This window comes from Sodiomyces alcalophilus, assembly GCF_042370955.1.
Source record: "Sodiomyces alcalophilus JCM 7366 unplaced genomic scaffold ACRALscaffold_6, whole genome shotgun sequence".
Lineage (NCBI taxonomy): Eukaryota > Fungi > Ascomycota > Sordariomycetes > Glomerellales > Plectosphaerellaceae > Sodiomyces > Sodiomyces alcalophilus.
In genome coordinates, this window is record NW_027263537.1 from 2234643 (window position 1) to 2252315 (window position 17673).

The 17673-nt window shown below is 53.7% G+C and overlaps 8 protein-coding genes and 2 non-coding genes across 10 annotated transcripts; 4 read left to right on the forward strand and 6 right to left on the reverse strand.

Moving 5' to 3' along the window:
• Positions 1 to 75: 75 nt before the first annotated feature.
• ACRALDRAFT_1063417 (uncharacterized protein) lies at positions 76 to 1232 on the reverse strand. Its single transcript, XM_071016799.1, has 2 exons — positions 848 to 1232; positions 76 to 713 (listed from the first exon to the last, which is right to left on the reverse strand). Exons 1-2 carry the CDS (start codon positions 981 to 983, stop codon positions 469 to 471), a joined length of 381 nt encoding a protein of 126 aa, XP_070873646.1. The 5' UTR covers positions 984 to 1232; the 3' UTR covers positions 76 to 468.
• Positions 1233 to 3575: 2343 nt separating this feature from the next.
• On the reverse strand, positions 3576 to 4240 carry ACRALDRAFT_2110048 (uncharacterized protein; the record flags this gene model as incomplete). The annotated part of the gene is made up of 2 exons (XM_071023455.1): positions 3576 to 3878; positions 3968 to 4240. 2 exons carry the CDS (start codon positions 4238 to 4240, stop codon positions 3576 to 3578), a joined length of 576 nt encoding a protein of 191 aa, XP_070873647.1.
• A 3273-nt stretch (positions 4241 to 7513) lies between these two features.
• Positions 7514 to 7585, reverse strand: ACRALDRAFT_t222. The gene has a single exon. It is a non-coding gene; the product is annotated as a tRNA-Thr (tRNA).
• Positions 7586 to 8371: 786 nt separating this feature from the next.
• Positions 8372 to 9628, forward strand: ACRALDRAFT_2065270 (uncharacterized protein; the record flags this gene model as incomplete). The annotated part of the gene is made up of 2 exons (XM_071022062.1): positions 8372 to 8570; positions 8820 to 9628. Coding segments are annotated over 2 exons (1008 nt in total), but the record flags the coding sequence as incomplete, so codon positions are not given.
• Positions 9629 to 9637: 9 nt separating this feature from the next.
• ACRALDRAFT_1081586 (uncharacterized protein) lies at positions 9638 to 11423 on the reverse strand. The gene is made up of 2 exons (XM_071019183.1): positions 11156 to 11423; positions 9638 to 11082 (listed from the first exon to the last, which is right to left on the reverse strand). Exons 1-2 carry the CDS (start codon positions 11313 to 11315, stop codon positions 10250 to 10252), a joined length of 993 nt encoding a protein of 330 aa, XP_070873649.1. The 5' UTR covers positions 11316 to 11423; the 3' UTR covers positions 9638 to 10249.
• A 181-nt stretch (positions 11424 to 11604) lies between these two features.
• On the forward strand, positions 11605 to 11676 carry ACRALDRAFT_t209. The gene has a single exon. It is a non-coding gene; the product is annotated as a tRNA-Arg (tRNA).
• A 514-nt stretch (positions 11677 to 12190) lies between these two features.
• ACRALDRAFT_2028991 (uncharacterized protein) lies at positions 12191 to 13759 on the forward strand (the record flags this gene model as incomplete). Its single annotated transcript, XM_071020566.1, has 3 exons — positions 12191 to 12209; positions 12270 to 12545; positions 12609 to 13759. The coding sequence occupies 3 exons, from the start codon at positions 12191 to 12193 to the stop codon at positions 13757 to 13759; spliced, it is 1446 nt and encodes a 481-aa protein (XP_070873650.1).
• A 283-nt stretch (positions 13760 to 14042) lies between these two features.
• On the reverse strand, positions 14043 to 15107 carry ACRALDRAFT_1070361 (uncharacterized protein; the record flags this gene model as incomplete). Its single annotated transcript, XM_071017758.1, has 2 exons — positions 14043 to 14971; positions 15050 to 15107. 2 exons carry the CDS (start codon positions 15105 to 15107, stop codon positions 14043 to 14045), a joined length of 987 nt encoding a protein of 328 aa, XP_070873651.1.
• Positions 15108 to 15559: 452 nt separating this feature from the next.
• Positions 15560 to 16421, forward strand: ACRALDRAFT_2077820 (uncharacterized protein; the record flags this gene model as incomplete). Its single annotated transcript, XM_071022318.1, has 3 exons — positions 15560 to 15715; positions 15825 to 16001; positions 16065 to 16421. Coding segments are annotated over 3 exons (690 nt in total), but the record flags the coding sequence as incomplete, so codon positions are not given.
• A 516-nt stretch (positions 16422 to 16937) lies between these two features.
• Positions 16938 to 17572, reverse strand: ACRALDRAFT_1070363 (mitochondrial 54S ribosomal protein bL12m; the record flags this gene model as incomplete). Its single annotated transcript, XM_071017759.1, has 2 exons — positions 16938 to 17261; positions 17342 to 17572. The coding sequence occupies 2 exons, from the start codon at positions 17570 to 17572 to the stop codon at positions 16938 to 16940; spliced, it is 555 nt and encodes a 184-aa protein (XP_070873653.1).
• Positions 17573 to 17673: the final 101 nt, after the last annotated feature.

Genomic DNA, 17673 nt, shown 5'->3' on the forward strand with positions numbered 1-17673 from the left:
CCTAGGTAGTGTCGAGTCGATATCCCTACCTAGGTAGGTACGCACAGTTATAACGTGGTCTTGTAAGTATATCGGCTCGACAGTTTTTTGTCTCATCACTGTACAGCGCCAGGTGTATGTACGCGTGGGTCGACTTGCTGTATTACTTAGTATGTATTATCTACTGTATATACTCTCTCACGATGCATGGCAGAAGTAGGCGATGTGGTTTACCATCCATCACTGGCTTGACATCTTCAAAACCATCTGGGAGTTGGAATGCTCGGTGATATCAAGACCTTGTAGCACGAATGCACTCACTGCTTTTTTATTTTCATTTTATTATTGCTCATTCCCATCCTATCACTCCTTCGTAAACTGTTGCCTCCTGGCCTCTTAGATGCCCAACAGCCCTTGAACAGTCCACGACCAAACCAGCACCGGCGATGCTGTTTCAATCTTGCATCGACATGCGAATCAAACCCCTTTTCAAACCTTTTGGGCCGCATCAGTTCCCTCCTTGACCGTCTCCTCCACTTTGACCGTCTCCTCCACCCTGGTCGACTCTTCCACCCTCACCGTTTCCTCCTGCATCTCAATGGGGCTGCTCGGGTCACGGTCCGCCCGGATGGCCTCCTCGCTGTCGGATGCCAACTCGCGCTTCCACCGTCCCCTGCCTTCCTTCTGGTTTCTGAGCGATTTCTCCTTGAGCTGTTGGACGGTTTCGGGGTCGTCTTTGACAGGCTCCCTTGTTAGCGTATGATCAACTGTCGTACGTGTGGTAGAAACGGGGGAAGTGGGTGAAGGGCAGAATAGGAGTCGGAAGTAAGACTACTTCAAACAAGACAATGATGACGGTTGGACATACACGCAGAGGATTCTTTTAACCCAGACTTGTACTGTGTCGACGCCGTCTGGAAGAAGCGGGTGGGATAGACATTGCCGTGCCTGGCAGTGGTGAAGAGGCTGCGTGCCGAACGGGTGTACACAAGACGCAAAGTCATGGTGATGTGTTGTGTGTTGATGTTCTGGGATTCGGAGGGTAGAAAATAGACGGACGTCTTCAATTGACTATTATCGCCCTGATCTGATGGCAGTAGGATGTGAGACGACGTAGAAAAGGTATTGAAGCCCGCGAAAATTGAAATAACCACACGATAGATGTTGAGGGGAGGGAGAAGAGCAAGTGTCACACAAAAGTAGAAGGGGGAACAATTAATAGCTCTTGTACTTTAGAACTCACACTAAGTATTATACCAAGTAATTACATATAGAAGAGCTACTTGCCATGATACCATCTCGTTTGATACTACCTTGGGTACTCCTGCCTGTCTTCGCGTCTCCTCATTAAAGTTGACGTCGTTGCTCTGCAGAGACAAACGTTATGCTGTCGTGACGTCACCATCCCGAGCACGGACCCTCGATTGACTGGCCTCGGGACTGGTAGCTGGGCCTCCAGTTGGCAACAGTTGTCTACCTGCCCAATTATCGCCCTTATCAAGTCGTCTCGCGTCATTGAAAACATTAATAATTACGAGCATAATTATCCCTTCACCCGATGCGGCCAGACTTACGAATGACGTTGGTCATCTTTACCTACTGTTTGGGGGACATAATGGCTCGTTACCCATGGGAAGTGGAAATGGAAATAGTGCCATCTTCCCAGTTTTGTCCATCAGAAAGGAAATGTCATCTTCCGTTTGGATATAAAACAGCATGTCCTGCCCGCCTCTGAACCTCGCCAGGGATCAAGACATCAAGTCCAACGGAAGGCTCATGGAATCTCCCAGGACAACGTAAGAGCCAGCACAGCACGACCCGTAGGTGGAATACAAGACACCCACCAGATTAGGCGACGGCGCCAATGCCTATCATGTCAAATCCACCCTCACTAAACGATAATAGACGACATGAACTTGGAACATCGTATATTGCGCCTTACTGGCATCTGGTATCTTCAGGTCAGAGCTGTGCAACGAAAACACAGTCTCGCATCCTACAACACCTCCAAAAGGAAAAATAAATGGAAAATGCAACCACCCGTCAAACACCAGCCGGTAAACCGCTCAAGAGGTATCCTGTGTGTTCTCAACAACCCAATAACCTGTCCGCGCTCCCGAGCCCGTTTATCGTGTCATGCCACGCTCCCAAAACAACACAACACTCCAGATGCTCGCCAGAATAAAACCAGACCTGAGCCAGAGACCGGTCCAGGCAAGGCGGTCCTTTTCGTTTCCCACCGCCCGCCAAGAAACAGACCCCCATGCCTCGGATGCTGAACCCCGCTTGCAGAGACAAAGCCAAAACCCAGGAAGACTATGAAGGTAGTGAGTGGCAATAAGGTGTAGGGGATCCCCAAGACGAACACACAAAGACAAGAGTTGGTCCTAAATAAGGATCAAAGAACCAACCGCGCCCCATGTGCCGTCTCGAGGAATCCCACCGCCAAGTGATACAGAGAAACGAAAGTCGACAGCTGGATAGTCATCTCGAAGCCACCCAATGTCGTGCAACATTGCGTGGGACCAAGAGACATCCACAGCCAGACGATCTGAGAGGGGAAAGAAGGAAAAAAAAAAAAAAAAAAAAAGAGCAGAAAATAACAAAACCACAACGATGATCCAACTCCGCCTCTCTCCATTGAGAGAAAAAAGGTAACAGACCCCGAGTACCGAGTACCAACGCTGGAGATTGTCCGCATACCAATAACAAAATCGCATGCCTTCGCCTGCCACCGCCCGTGATATTTCTCATGCTGAAACCCCGTAGCAGTAAACACCTCGAGAACCCGCCGCGCCCCGGAAGGAAGTTGCTGTGACTCTCTCATTCTATCGAGTATTTCGAGAGATTGCTCTTTTTTGTAAGGTTTTGTTGGTTCGCCCGAGACGAGATTGAAAATGAGATAAAAAGAAGACGTCGTAACCCGTGATACTTGATCCGTACGTTGCTGTACCGAATCATGCCATCGTAAATATGCCGAGAAAATGAAGATTCAGGGAAAACCCAAACTCCGCTGTGTGATGTTTGTCAAATACCAATGCAAATCATGTCCAAGTTGAAATGCCAAGACCACCGCTGTGGAAAATAACGCCCGTTCGTGCAAGCCAGTCTCATGCTGCGAGGCCAGGCCATAAACACCAGAATTGCCGTGGGTTAATTTTTTTCTGTATGAGACAGAGAAAAAAAAGCGAGACCAAACCCGAACATTGTAAGGGAAAAGAAAAGCGGTATCGATATATCTTTGTCGCGCCGATGGAAAATGTCCAGAAGATGTTGTCGGTGCACCCAGGGTATATCGTCGAAATTATTGTTGATACAAGTTCCGAGTGTGTGATGTTGTAATGAAAAGGCGACGAGCGATTGGCCATATCCTATAGGTTATATCCCCGCACGCAAAATGTATCGATGCCACTTCATGTTGAGCGTTCGTGTCCGGTGCCCGCCATGGTGAAAATAGGCAGCCAGCCAGCCGCATGAGACGAGCGAGCGGTAGTCTTACAAAACAAGAATGCAAAGGCTTCCGGTGGCAACGGAGCCCAGGCTCCCCCGAAACTCCCGTTCACGGGCATGTTTTCGATGGGAAAGAGGGACATCCTTTACCACCTTCGGCCCATAGCATGCTGTTGCATGCGGCCGGGCGAGACCGAGGGAGGCGGGCTGGACATGGTGATGCCGGTGGCGGGGTTGATGATGGGGATGGCATTGCGCGTGCGGGTGGCAGACGGCTGGTGGAGCTTCAGGGTCGCTTGCTGGCCATGATAGGTCTGAGGATGAAAAGGCGGAGAGCTCGTGTTGAGCGAGAAGCCAGGTGCAATCTGTTGCGGTTGCTGGGTGGGAGACGACTCCGGGGAGTTGCTCGCCAGGGAGGACCGTTCCGAGGCACTGCCAATGGAGACGAGCTGGAAGAAGAGCAAACTTCGAGTTAGTTTGACTGACATGGCGACACCAAGCGCGGCCAATGGGCCGATGTGCGAGTCGGAATACTCACGTCGCTCTCTGTTAGGAGGTTGGGGCAAAACTCCAAATCATCTTCGAGATCAAAGGAGCGGGACACTTCGAATCTGGTGCGGAAGCTGGCGATGGCGGCGGATTCGTTGAGTTCCTTCATGCTTCGTACGCCGCGGAATTGCTTCTGGGAGTTTTGCGAGACAGACAGCCTTGGTTGCCTGCGATTCCGGCCCCCATGGTGGTGGGAATGGGACGGGCCTGGAAGCGTCGCAGTGGTGTGTGCTGCCTGGTGGTTGAACTGGTAATACGACATTATCTAAGCTTGGCTGTGATGGTCGTTGGGAGAAACAAGCAAAGTCGAAAAAAAGGTCGTGGGTTTCAAAGCGGCACAGGGAGGGAAAGTTGTAGAATTGTATGCCGTTCGTCGAGTTGAGTTGCTGTGGTCGCCACAGGTTGTTAGATTTCAACAATTGATTTTGACGTCTTCGCCTTGGTCGAGTCGGAATGTGGCCGTGGCGGTCAGAGGCTGTGGGGGGAATGCCTTATTGGGTGCTTATGAGGGGGGAAAAGTGACCCGAGTGTTGAGTTGAGGTATTAAATCCGGCCTTGTAGTGAGACAAAACAATGAAACCATCCGATGGCTTGGACGAGATGTGTGCGTGATGGAAATGCGGCTGTTTTCTTTTTTGGAGTGGAACGTCGTGGGATTCTCCAAGAGAATGTGGCAGTACTTTTTTGTGTTTTGTGTGTGTATGTGTGTGTGTGTGTGTTCTATATTCTGTTCACTTTAGGGAGGGGAGGCAAAGAAGAGGAAGAGGTGGTTGGAATGGAGTGAATTTGGTGAATTTGCAGGCAAGGGTTTTCTGGGAACGAAAATGGGATGCGAGAAGAGATGGGGGGAAAGAGAGGTGGGAGGGGCGAGGGAGGGGGTGCCGGAGATGGCGATGGGGTTTTGTTGAGCCGAACCCGAACCCACACCGTATTGGACAGCACAGTATGTAGGGAGTAGGGAGCATGTAACTCATTGTTATCAGGAAAGGGGCAGACATAGGGCCACGAAGCACTGCAGGTACCTAACAAAGCACAGTATTATACGGTACAGCTACGTAGGCACAAGACCGGGAGTGGGTACATTGAAAGTGGGTACAATGGGTTTGATTCAGCCATAGTGGGGAACAGGTGAGGTGTACCAGCAAGAGACAGGGATCCCTTTGGCATGGATTGGGGGGAATGTCCAATGGGGAGGCAATAATTCTTCTCCTTTTAGACGGAGCACCTGGCCGCATGACCTGTGTCCATTTCACACTTTGCCTCTTTCCTATGATTGGTCGGCTTGCCCAGTTCTTGATCACCAAAGGGCTAGTTCAAATCTGATTGGACAAGCCGCCGCCAGCATCATCATGGCTAGCAGACAGTGTGATCCGCCAAAGTTGGGCTGACGAAGGACGCAAGGCAGTCGAATTGGCCAGCGGGCGGGTACTTGGCAGCGCTCAGGGGGGCGACACGGTGCGGACTCGGTCTCCGAGGGGAATCAAAAACACCGGCACGGTACTGTTTTTCTGTGGCGTGACGCTTGCGATGAGATTGTGCGCCCACATTTCCCACGTATCGGCCCACCGCCACCAACGACAGAATGAATGCAAGCAATTCGCAGGGACTTGTAAGTAGGTACAACGTACATGTACTTTGTACGTACGTTGTATGCTCTGCACAGCCCTGCTCAGAGCTCAACGAGCTCAACTGTACGTTGTATACAGTATACTCCTCCGTTCTCTTTTTGGAGGCGACATCGATGATACAACGTACGTTCTGGAAATGACTACAACGTACTCTGCATCCGTCGCTCCCAACTAATTAGCCACTCCCCGTATGGCATGATCTTGTTATGTTTTCATCCCTTCTCGCTTTCGACATTTCTGATTTTGAATAAGGCGTTCTCAACACACACTTGTGGCCATTTCGCCGGCCGTGTCTTGAAACCTTCCCACAGGGCCATTCCTCGCACTGGGAGTTGAAACTTCAGGCTGCACTGCAGACGTGGGACTTGCAAGGGTTCCCTTGTTCCCTCGAGAGGGAGTGCAGCGTACAAAGTACATCGATACTGTACTCATTCTTCCAGTACGAATATCGAGTCAACGGGGTAGTATCACGTAGCGGGTAGCCCCACCCTTTCAGCGTGGTACAAGGTAGGTACTTCGCATATGTATCCTGCAATCCCGTCCATGCATCTCTCTTTTGTTGAGCGGCTAAAGAGGAGAGTAACACAGTGGCTGGCGGGTGGCGGGAACGGCCGGAAGCGCCGGCGACTCTTGAGGCCGAGTTGCAAAACACAGGACGAATACAACCCTTTCTTGAAGCCATTGTTGAGGACCGTAATGGAATAGCAATGGCGGCTCGCGCTTGCGATTGTGAGAGCGACAGGAAGCTATAAACCAATGCATTGGCTGATGCTCAATCGCTCGCAGAACATACAGCATCTGCAGTCTCACACGGAAGACACTGACAGGCGAGCATAGGTAGGGAAGCGTTGGCCCTCGGATCCGATGACTGGGAGTCTGTGATTACATTATTATCCTCAGCCCAACCACCCCTCCCTGCGAATTGGACTCTCCCAAGACAATCGCACGCGGCGGATCCGGGGAACCTTGTCAATCAAATGCACCAACGTCACCAACTCGTACATACACACGTCGTACAAAGTACAGCTTGTAGGCGTCAAGTACCCTGGAAGTCGGTTTCAATTGATGCTTCCAAGACGATGGTAGATGCTATTTCGGACCATCCCACGGGCCCTTCGCATGTCACCCGCCTTGATCAGGAAATGCCTTGGAGTAACTAACCGGCGGTCCACTGGAGGCCGATCGATCCTCTTCGACCAATGGTGGCACAGATGACACACAACAATCTTGCAGCCCTGCAAGACACCACACACACTTCAATACCGTGGAAAGAGAGGGAAACGAAGAAGAGGGTGGTGTGGAGATGCTCGACGATATCCGGGATAGTTCAATGGAACCCCAACCATCCAGAACTTCCCCTTTGCCCAATCTGGTGTTGTTGTCGCCCTCAAAGGACCGAACTAGAGGGACTCTTTGAAGCCGACTGGGCATAGCTGCATGGTGTCTTCTCCCTGCCTCGACAACGTGTAGGCTTGCGCTTTGTGAGCGATAAGAGGGTGTTCAAAAGAGTGGGTGTATTGTGCAATCAGACGAAATCTCTCGAATCAGCCCGAGCCAAGACGTTGATCAACGGGTTCAGGGCTGTCCCAATGGCCCTAATCGGGCCCGCCACACACCACACCGTCTCTTTGATTCCCGGTGGCTACAGCGTAGATATTGGACTGCCCCGTGGTGTGTGGACGAAAATATGCTGGACAGTGCGAGAACATTCGGGCGAAAGTCAGGTGCGAAGAGGCCTTTCGAAAAGGCGTCGAAACCAACCTCGGCCGAGACTATCGTACGAACTACGGAGAAAGATCAAATCGAGATTCAAGGTGGAACCAGGTCATAGCGGGAGGGGGGAATAAAAAGAAACGGAACAAAAAAAATGACAGTGAATAAAAAATAAAAAATGAATGGCAATGAAATGCCTCGTACTGGAATCGAACCAGTGATCTCCTCATTACTAGTGAGGCGCTTTACCACTGAGCCAACGAGGCGGAATTCTTCCGTATTTGAATAATGGACTCATGCCCAGCTGCGATCATGAAACAACGCCACACCATCATGCAACAAGACGGTTGACCGTTGAGGCTTGAATCCGGTTGAACGGCGATGCCGATTAATGGTTGTGACGGTGGTACTTGCGACTCAACGTCCGAATCTACGAATACATCTTTTCGATACGTGAATTGTTTCCTCTATCAGCTAAGCTGTGGCGACTGGACTGTCTGCCTGCTTCGAGTCATCTTGTCTGCTGGTCAGCACTCTACTAACATGTTACTCGTGATGCGTTCGCCGGTCTGAGGACTGATGGACAGACTGAAATTTGCTTTGTCACTGTCCGAGACGACCTGACTATGGATACTTGCTGGACGAACGATCATTTGCTTGTTATGGTAATTCGTGCTGCCGGTCCCACTGCGCGGAGCTGTCGGCGCAGCAGTACGAATAAGACTCGGCCGGGGAGCCGAGTAAAAGTCATCCATCATCCCGAATCTCGGTCCCCAGTCAGTCTCTCACGTCGTCCATTGAACACTTCACACCACAATAAAAAAAAACCGTAGATCGCCGTCATTGTTTTAGGAACCCCTCTAACCATGAGACAACTCGAGCCCAGGCTAGCTTCGGCAATCGTCACGGCGTCGGCACTTGTCCTGCTCTCCGCATGCCTCCGCATCGGCCCCGCGCTGACACGGGCCCCGTCCGATACCTCCCCCAAGCCGCCGGCCCGTTCTCCCAGATGGCGACTACCGTTTGAAAAAGAAGAAGAAACAACGCTACCACCCGATCATCCATATCCGCTCGATCTTCTTCCTGGAGGCCGAGACGTCGAGACGCCATACGGCTTCTTGAGGGTGTATGAATGGGGGAGGGAGGATGGCCAGAAGGTCCTGCTCTTACACGGTATCGGGACGCCGTGCCCTGCGCTGGGTGAAATGGCCAGGGAACTCGTCGAGAGGGGCTACCGGGTCATGCTGTTCGGTGAGTCTTCAGATACCGTGCCCTTTTTTGTTCTTCTTTTTTTTTCTGGCGTTATTCCACGGATATCATCGTCGTACACCTCTCATGTCATACGGGTATACATTCGGCGACTGTCTTCCTTTTGATCGTCCTACATCTCGCCAAGGAAAAAAACAACCGATTGTCCGGTGAACCACAGTTCAAAACCTCCATGTGGCCAACCCCAAGAAAAGAATCCACCTTATTGACCTTACCCAACCCCCCTCGCAGACTTCTTCGGCCGCGGCTACTCCGATGCGCCCACCGACCTTCCCTACGATGCCCGTCTCTACGTAACCCAGATCCACCTGGCCCTCGCCTCCTCCCCGCTCGCCTGGTCCGGCGCCGACGCCTTCCATCTCATCGGCTACTCTCTCGGCGGGGCCGTCGCCGCCTCCTTCGCCCGCTACCACCCGCACGCCGTTCGTTCCCTCGTCCTCGTCGCCTCGGGCGGCCTGATCCGCTCCCACCACGTCTCCCGTACAAGCCGCCTCCTCTACTCCGAGGGCGTCCTTCCGGAACCCCTACTCCGCCGCCTCGTCCGCCGCCGCCTGGAACCCCGTCGCAGCAGTCCCTCCAGCTGCACAGAAGACGGACAGCCCTCGTCGTCGTCGTCGTCTTCCTCTTCGTTTGATGACGCAGTAATTGACCCGTCCCGTCCCGGCCTGCGCGTTGCCGACATTGTCTCCTGGCAGCTGCGTGAGCATCCCGGTTTCGTCCCGGCCTATAGGAGCACGTTGCGCCATACTCCCATCTACGACCAGGGCGACGCCGAGTGGAAACCTCTGCGCGGGATCCTGGCTGCCAGGAGGCAAAAGGGGACGACGGGGGAAGGGTCGGGTTTGCCCGGTTTGACGGGTGGCAGGATCTGTTTCGTGCTGGGAGAGACGGATTCGATATCCTTGCCAGAAGAGATAGGAGAGGACGCAAGGCGTGTGCTTGGTGAAGAGGCTGTCGTCGTTGAAGTCGTGAAGGGGACTGGGCACGAGGTCGGCATTACCAGGGGGAGAGATGTTGCGGACCTAGCGGTGAAGTTCTGGACCGGATCCGAGCAAGCGATATAGTCGTGTTTTTTAGACTATCAGCGAATATCTAGATTTCGCGACAAGATGGCGGTAGATATAGAATCCTGCATGTGGTCGGTAGGATGGTCATACCAAAGATATTCCCAGGCCTTCCAGCTCGCGTCCAAGACAGTCGGCCGTATACAGTAGTCATGGACTAGGTCGTATGATTCCATGCCTTTATTTGACATCTATGAGTACATCAAATACCTTGGCCTCAATTGCTGCGTCGTGTCTCATCAATGCTCATAGCTCATGAAGGTCTGTCTGGTGTGAGTAGCAGAATCATGCTTTACGCTGCCACCGACTCCATCAGTTAATGAATGCTAGTCGTCTTCATGCATGGTAAAATACGCTTGCAAATGCCTTTCGAAATCCCGATCCGGCTTGCTGAACAGCAGCCGACACTCCTTGGTAGTCAGCTACGATGTGGCCGGGGAGTCGCCCTCCGATCTCGCGGGCATATAAGTCGCTTTAGCCCGCTGGTCTCCTGTCATAACACGCTTTTTGCCTATCCGCCACCGAAATAAGACATTGCCGCCTGACGGCCCGGGCCCGCATCTATTCGCCAGGCATGCCAATTCCAAACCGTGCGCCTCACTTGTCCAGACCGCGAGCTTTGATAAAGCGGGTAAGCTGCTCCCTAGTCAGCTTATCTTGGTACTGTTCGTGACACTCGTAGAACGAGATGAGCTCCTGGGTGCAGTCCACCATGGCGGCAACATCGACGTTGCTCTCGGCGAGCCAGGCACCGAAGCGCTGCACCCGACCAATCCACCCGTCGGGCTGCTTCTCCTTGTCCGCCGCGCTGGATGACCCGGAGGGGCCTGGCGCCCCTTGTCCACCCGGTGCGCGTCCCTGTCCCTGCGCCTGCGCCTGTACCTGCCCCTGCACCTGGGCGAGAGCCGCCGTGGCCGCGGCAATGCCCGATGGCGTCGGCTGCGCTTGCGACGGGAGCCCCGAAGACGGCCGCAAAACCAAAACGAGCAGAACGGCCGTGAGGGCAATGATGTGCGGCGGATGCAACAGGGGGAGGTCGGTCATGTAGTGGTCGTTAATGATGGACCAGGCGAGGCTGACGTCTTCCTGGGCCAGACCGAGGTCGGCCTGGTACGCCGTGACGGTGCGGTAGGGCTGGTGGACGATGAGCTGGGAGCTCATTTCGGAAATGATGTAAAACTCGCATTCGCCGAGCTTGGAGGTGTCGAGACCAAGGAAATCGGGCCAGAGAGAACGCGCCTCGCTGACGATTAGCCGGATGTGCTGCGGGCACTCTTCCATCTTGCATGCCAGGTACACCGACGTGGCCAGGACTAGGTAAGGGTTGGTGCGCCGGATCTCGACCTTGGTGTAGAACCGCTTGATGTAGACTTGGGCCGTGGCCATGGCCTGTTGGCGGACTCCGAGCCGTTTGCCGAGCCGGTTGATCTCTGCCATGGAACGCGATTGTCAGTCACAGGTGGAATAGAGCGGAGAACTGGTAATGGCAGGCCCAAGACTCACGCTGATTGAAGTAAATGTTTAGATGGCGCAGCTGCGGAAGAGGAAAGAGCTGGTTGAGTTCGGCATTCTCGTCTTGAAGCTTCTGGCGCATAGAGGCTAGCTCATCCTTGGAGAAGAGCCAGTACCGCCGCTGGGTTGAATCCCAGAAATTGGCGGCCATGACATGGTCTGGTACAGAGGCCCCGGTACCCTTTTCATTGAACGAGGCTGCGGTTGGAATACATTGGGTTGTGGTCGCACAGGCTGACGGGAGGGGTATGCACGAACCGCGAGGCTGAAGATCGGGGCCAAAACGACGAAGCTCACGAGGCTACGGGGGGTCATAAAGGCTAGCACTCTATACACACACCGGGGGCGGGACTGAAAATCGTGTACGAAGTATGCCTGTGGGACGGCTTATGACACTAGCCTTATAGTCGTGCATTGGGCCTGGTTTTTCAACATGGCATGTCGTGCTGGCGCAATGGTAGCGCGCCAGCCTCCTAAGCTGGAAGTTACGAGTTCGAGTCTCGTGTACGATGACCTGTCGATGTTCTTCTCACAATTTTTTTGCTTTTTTTCCTTTTTCTTTTTTTTTTCTCTACCCTGACAGAGGGGATCCCCACTACTTATACAGGTAATTACTGTGATTGCCTAATTACGGACGTCTCTCACCGCACAGAGGTTATGCCGCACAAAAGCTCGGACTTTTTTCTTCCTTCCTGGTATGCATAAGGCGAGTCGTCCCAATACACAGGGTGCTATACCTGTTTAAAGGAAAAAAATCCCACCTATCCGTTCCCCACCAACCCCACGCTCTGACCGCCTACTTCTCTGGGATTAGTTACCCAGTTTTATGACCCATCTAAGGCACAATCAAAGCGCGTTCTCCACGTCGCGAGCACCAACGCGTCGACTGATCCTCTACTTTATCATCGACATATTCGTATGCGCCTGACACTCTAGGCACCTTTGATCCCAATCTCCACCAACCTATCGTTACCCAGAACTGTGCGGTGCTTGGAAGTTCGCCCTTCGCTCCGCACTGCCCTGATCATGGCTGACACCGACGAATGTTCGTTATAGCTTGCCCGTTTTTCTTTCGCGCCCGCCCATTTAGCTAATATCGGTTTAGGGTTGGCCAATGCCAACGAGGTGTTCGCCATTAGCCTGGTGAAGCATGTTGCGGATGGCTTCAAGACGATTGGCACATTCAATCCCAGGTTCACCTATCCCATCTTCGGGGATGATGAGCATATCTTCGGGTACAAGGACCTCAAGATCAACCTCCGTTATCATGCGAGCGACATGCAGCCGCACGTCCAGATATCTTCGAGCAAAAAGTTCCAGGCGGTGGGAGATATCGAACCCGTGGATGTCAAAGGAATTCTACAGGAACATTTGCCACCAAGTAAGCACCTCCATCTGATGGGAGAATTTGATTCATGTTTTGTCCGAACTGACTGTTGTGCAGTCGCTTTCTGCAGCGCCAAGGACTTCGAGACCAGTGCACGGAAACTACCTGCGAACTGGCAACCTCCCGGTACCCCTCACGATAGTTTTGAAGCCGCCGATGGATCCTACGAGATTCGAAAAGGCAGCCTAGCCGAGCCAGCCATTCGTCAACTGATCAACCGTGTTGAGATTCTCGCCCCCCTGTTCATCGAGGGTGGATCTTATATTGGGAGGGCACAAGACTCCGAAGAGCCGTGGAAGGGCCCGGAAGATGCGAGTCGATGGACTGTTTTCCTCCTCTACCAGAAGCAGCCTTCTGCCGACGCGACTGGCTCTCCATCGTACACCTTCGTGGGCTACTCGACCGTCTATCGGTTTTTCCCCTTTCAAGCTCCGACCCCACCGGCGTCGCCCGCCGCCGACTGGGAACTTCCAAAGGACCGATTCGACCTGGATCAACTCCCATGCCGTTCGCGTCTCTCGCAATTCATCATTCTTCCACCTTTTCAGGGAAGAGGTATCGGAGCCCGCTTGTACAACAGCATCTTCCAACATTATCTACGCAGCCCGCAGACCGTGGAGCTGACAGTCGAGGATCCCAACGAGGCTTTTGACGACATGCGGGACATGGCGGATTTAACGTACCTTCGGACTGTGCCTGAATTCAGTCAGGTGCAAATTAATTCCAGCGTCACACTTCCGAAGGACACAACAAGCGCCGTTCCTCGTGACATCATGGACATGGCGCTCCTCGACAAACTCAAGCGCGACACCAAAATAGCGCCTCGCCAGTTCGCCCGGCTTATCGAGATGCACACCATGTCCCAGCTGCCCGAGTCTGTACAGCCGCGCCTCGGTGTCGAGAAGGGGCCTAGTCCAACAAGCGCGGATAAGCACCAATACCACTTGTGGCAGTTGTTCGTGAAGAAGCGTATCTACCGACAGAACAGGGATGTGTTGGGACAGATCGAGCCGCCTGAGCGGTTGGAGAAGTTGGGTGAGGCGCTGCGCAGCGTGGAACTCGAGTATGCGCGTCTTCTTGCGGCTCATGCGAGGTGGCAGAAGCACTATACATCCCCTGCCGACGCCACCAGCGGAAAACGAAAGCTTGTGGAGGAGACTGAGGAGCAGGGCACGAGCAAGAAAGCACGCGTTGAAAGCGCAACCTAAACGGGACTTCAACAGCTGGGAGGGACAGAGCAAAAGGACTGGGGGACTGGGGATTTGGGGGGCCATTTCTTCATTTTACTTGTACCACGAACAGGGAACGGAGTCAAGGGTGCATCAGGTTCTTGGGGTTAAACAGCGTACCGGGGCCAGCTTGCGACCCACGAAGCTGTTCGGATGAGAATTGACTTGCTTCTATTTTCACCATGTCCGTGACGTCTATGCTAATATGTCCTGCAGAAAGCATCCTCTGGTGGTTCGACTTTTGATGGTATGGCGGTGGGTATCATTGCATCTGGTAACGCGTCCCATTGACGCCCTGGGCACCCTTGCCTAGCTGGCTAGCCACGACGGTGGCCTCGCGAACGGCTCGTGATACCGTACCCCTGACGCAGCCTTCCTCGAGGACCAAAAGCCCTCCAATGGTGCAGCCACCGGGGGTGGTGACCTTGTCGCGGAGAATAGTGGGGTGCTCTCCGCTCAGCACCAAGTCGGCGGCGCCGCGCATGGTCTGGGCCGCCATTTTCTGGGCTTCCACCCTGGGAATGCCCATGGCCACAGCGCCGTCGATGGCGGCTTCGAGCATGAGCGCGAAGAAGGCCGGGCCGGAGCCGCAGAGGGCGGTGGAGGCATCCATGTTGCTGGGTGGGAGGTAGACGACGGCACCTATCCGCTTGAAGATCCAAGTCACCAGGCTCGAGAGCTGGGGTGGGAGGGGAGGGGTGGATGTGTTGATGACGGTCATGGACTGGCGGATCAGGGAGGCGGTGTTGGGCATGGCCCGCACGACCCTGCACCGCCCGTCCTCCTCGGGGGACGTAGTGGGGACCTCGCCGTGGAGGATCTCTTCCAGCTGGGTCTCGGTGACGCCGGCGCAGATGCTGATGAGGAGCTTACCCCTGAGGGCCTCGGCCATGCCCGGCTCGGTCAGGACGTCCTTGACCATGTACGGCTTGCAGCCGATGATGATGATTTCGGATCGCTGCACGGAGGCGAGGTTGGCGTTTTGGACCACCTCGAGAGAGTCGAGATGTTCGCCAAGGGTTTCCTTGATCCTCTGGGCGCTCTCTGGCCTCCTGACACAGGCGATGAAGCGGGTGGGCAGACGGCTGGGGACTTCCTCAGGGGGGGTTGATGAGGAGGCATTGGACCCGGAAGCCTGCATCTCGCGAATGGAAGACAGGATTCCCCCAAGAATGGCGATACCCATGGTGCCTGATTCGGATCTTGGTCAGCGGGCGCCATGTCCCTCGAAGGTCGAGGGGGCTATAAGGACTGAAATGGCAGACGTACCACAGCCCAGCATGGTCAGGGTGAGCTCCGAGGAGCCATTTTGCTCGGATGAAGACATTGTGATAGTTAAAGGCGTCCAAGCAGAGAAGAATGTGTATTGTCTAAGAAGTCTTGAGTGTAAATGTCTGTTAAGGGTAAAGTTGTGAAACTTGTCCAGATCCTCTATGAGCGATATCGCAGCATTCCTACCTATTCGGGTAAAAGACAGGTGTCTCCGGGAAAATAAAAAAGCGGTGCTCGCTTAGTTGACTTTTACCTCCACTATCACGTCCCGCTTATTTCCATGCTGAGGCGAGAATATGTATTAATGCGTAGCAGGTGTCAATGTGGCAACGACACTGTGTCAGTGGACGATGGTCTCAATTCACACAGCGTAGTTCACAGGTACGGTACCACTTGGCAACTGGCTTGCATTCACAACGGGAAACGCAGTTGTCTCCTCTCAGCTCCAGCACTCAACGCAACAAGAGTATCTCCGTCCTAAAATCTCTGAGAGGACGAGTTTAGAAGATGGCGGACCCTTTTGAGGTTCGAATGCGCTTCTCGGCCCAACTACAACACCTCAATGCTTCTGTGATTTCCATGCAAAAGGCAGCCAGTTATGCTCTGAGGTACAAGGAGATGGATGAGGATTTGCACTCGTGCATCCTCGAGCAGCTGGAGAGAGTAAATACTCCCCTTTTCCTTTTATTTATTTATATTTTCTCCATTTTCAGAGCATCCCAATTTCTTATGCTCTTGTTGAGATATCTGGCCGTTGACTGACGCTTCTTAGACTAACATGAACACACGCGCCAACATCATGTTCTTCATTGAGCATTTCATGGAGATGGCCATGAAGGAGAACCACACCAACTACATCACCATGCTTCAGCGGGACATTATCCGGGTCGTTGATGCCGTTGCTCCGGACAATGAATCGGGCGCGGCGAACGTCCAAGTTGTCCGACTAGTACGCTATTTCCGCCCCTGGCCAAGTCTCCTCTCAACGGGAAGCATTGCTGAGACGAAATAGGTTCTGCAAAGTCTCCAAGCGAAAAAGTTCCTCGACGCACTTGTCGTCACGGACATCGAGGAGGTCCTCAAGGAACGCGAGACGAGCGCCCACGACGCTGGCTTGGCCTCCCCCGTCGTCGAGGACCCCGACCTAGGCGAGATGCCACCGAGCCAGGCCATCCCCAAGGCCGGCCGGCCGACGGCGCCCCGCCTCGACAAGCGCCAGGTCGAGCAGCGCATCGAGGAAGACCGCGAGCGCCACAAGCGGATGCGCGAGAGTATCTGGTATGTCCCCAATCGGCAGGCCGAGATTGACCGGCTCTGGGAGGAAACCAGCGATCTTGGCGAGGATGACCACGTGATGGGCCGCGAGGAGTTTATTGCGCGTGAGCAGGCCATTGCGCAGCAGTGCCGTCACTACACGGCCCGGGCCCTCGATGACCTGTATGGCCGCAACGAAGGGGGGGCCAACGGTGGTGACCACTAGGCGTTCCTGGTTTCCCAACTTTCCTTTCCTTTTCTTTCTTTTGTTTACTTTCCATGTTCACCTGTATGTTAGTTGTGTAGGCGTCGGGCAACAGCTGTCATGGTGTCTTGGTTGCATGAGGCGTCAACGGAGTACGGAGGATACCTGAAATGTGTACTTGGAATGGGCGTTGAGGAATACGTTGCCCCAGGCAGTTACAATGAGAGGAATACGTGTTTGAATATAGGACCATGGTCTTCAGAGAATAGGCAAGGCAAAAGGCGAAGCAGCAACTAATGCAGTGAAGGAATATTGTTTTCGTATTGTTACATGGGTGTTAATACACTCATACACATGGCAACCCATCTCGATACCTCTAGATTGATCCTCCGACCAGACAAGAAACAGCCATGACACACCCTCCGATTACTCCATTTCCACCGTGGCACCCAGCTCCTTGAGGGTGGCAATCATCTTCTCGGCCTCCTCCTTGGGCACGTTCTCCTTCATCAGCTTCGGCGCGCTCTCGACAAACTTCTTGCTGTCCACCAAGCTGAGTCCGAGCAGATTCTTGATTTCCTTGATCACCTTGGGTTTGGAGCCGGCTTCGAAGGACATGAGCTTGACGTTGAAGACGCTCTTCTCGGCAGCGGCGGGCGCAGGCTCCTCGGCTTCCTCAGCGGCGGCGGGGCCAGCAGCTGGCGCGGCGGCGAATCCACCAACGGGGAGGTCGGGGATATTCAGTCGGGACTAGAAGAGGGGTCAGCCAAGGGGTAAATCAAAAACAATATAAGAATCATCATAAAGGAATATTGAGAAGAATGCCGTACCTTCAGGGTGGAGACGAGGTCGGCGGTCTCTAGGAGAGTGAGCTTGCTGATCTGGTCGACAATGGTCTCAATCTTGGGGTCGGCGGCGGCTGGCGCGGCTTCTGTCGAGTTGTATCGTCTTGCTGATGCCGGGGTGCGAGTCTGAAGGAGAGATGCGGAAGCTCGCACCGAGTTGACCGAGCGAAGCTGACGAGTGCAGCTCCGAGCTGCGTACCTGCACGACATGGCCATTTTCCTTCTTTCTTTTTTTTAATCTGTTGTGAAATAGGGATTGGGCTGCCCTGACTTCTTCGAGAGAGTTTGATCGGCGGTGGACGTGGTTGCAGAAGGAT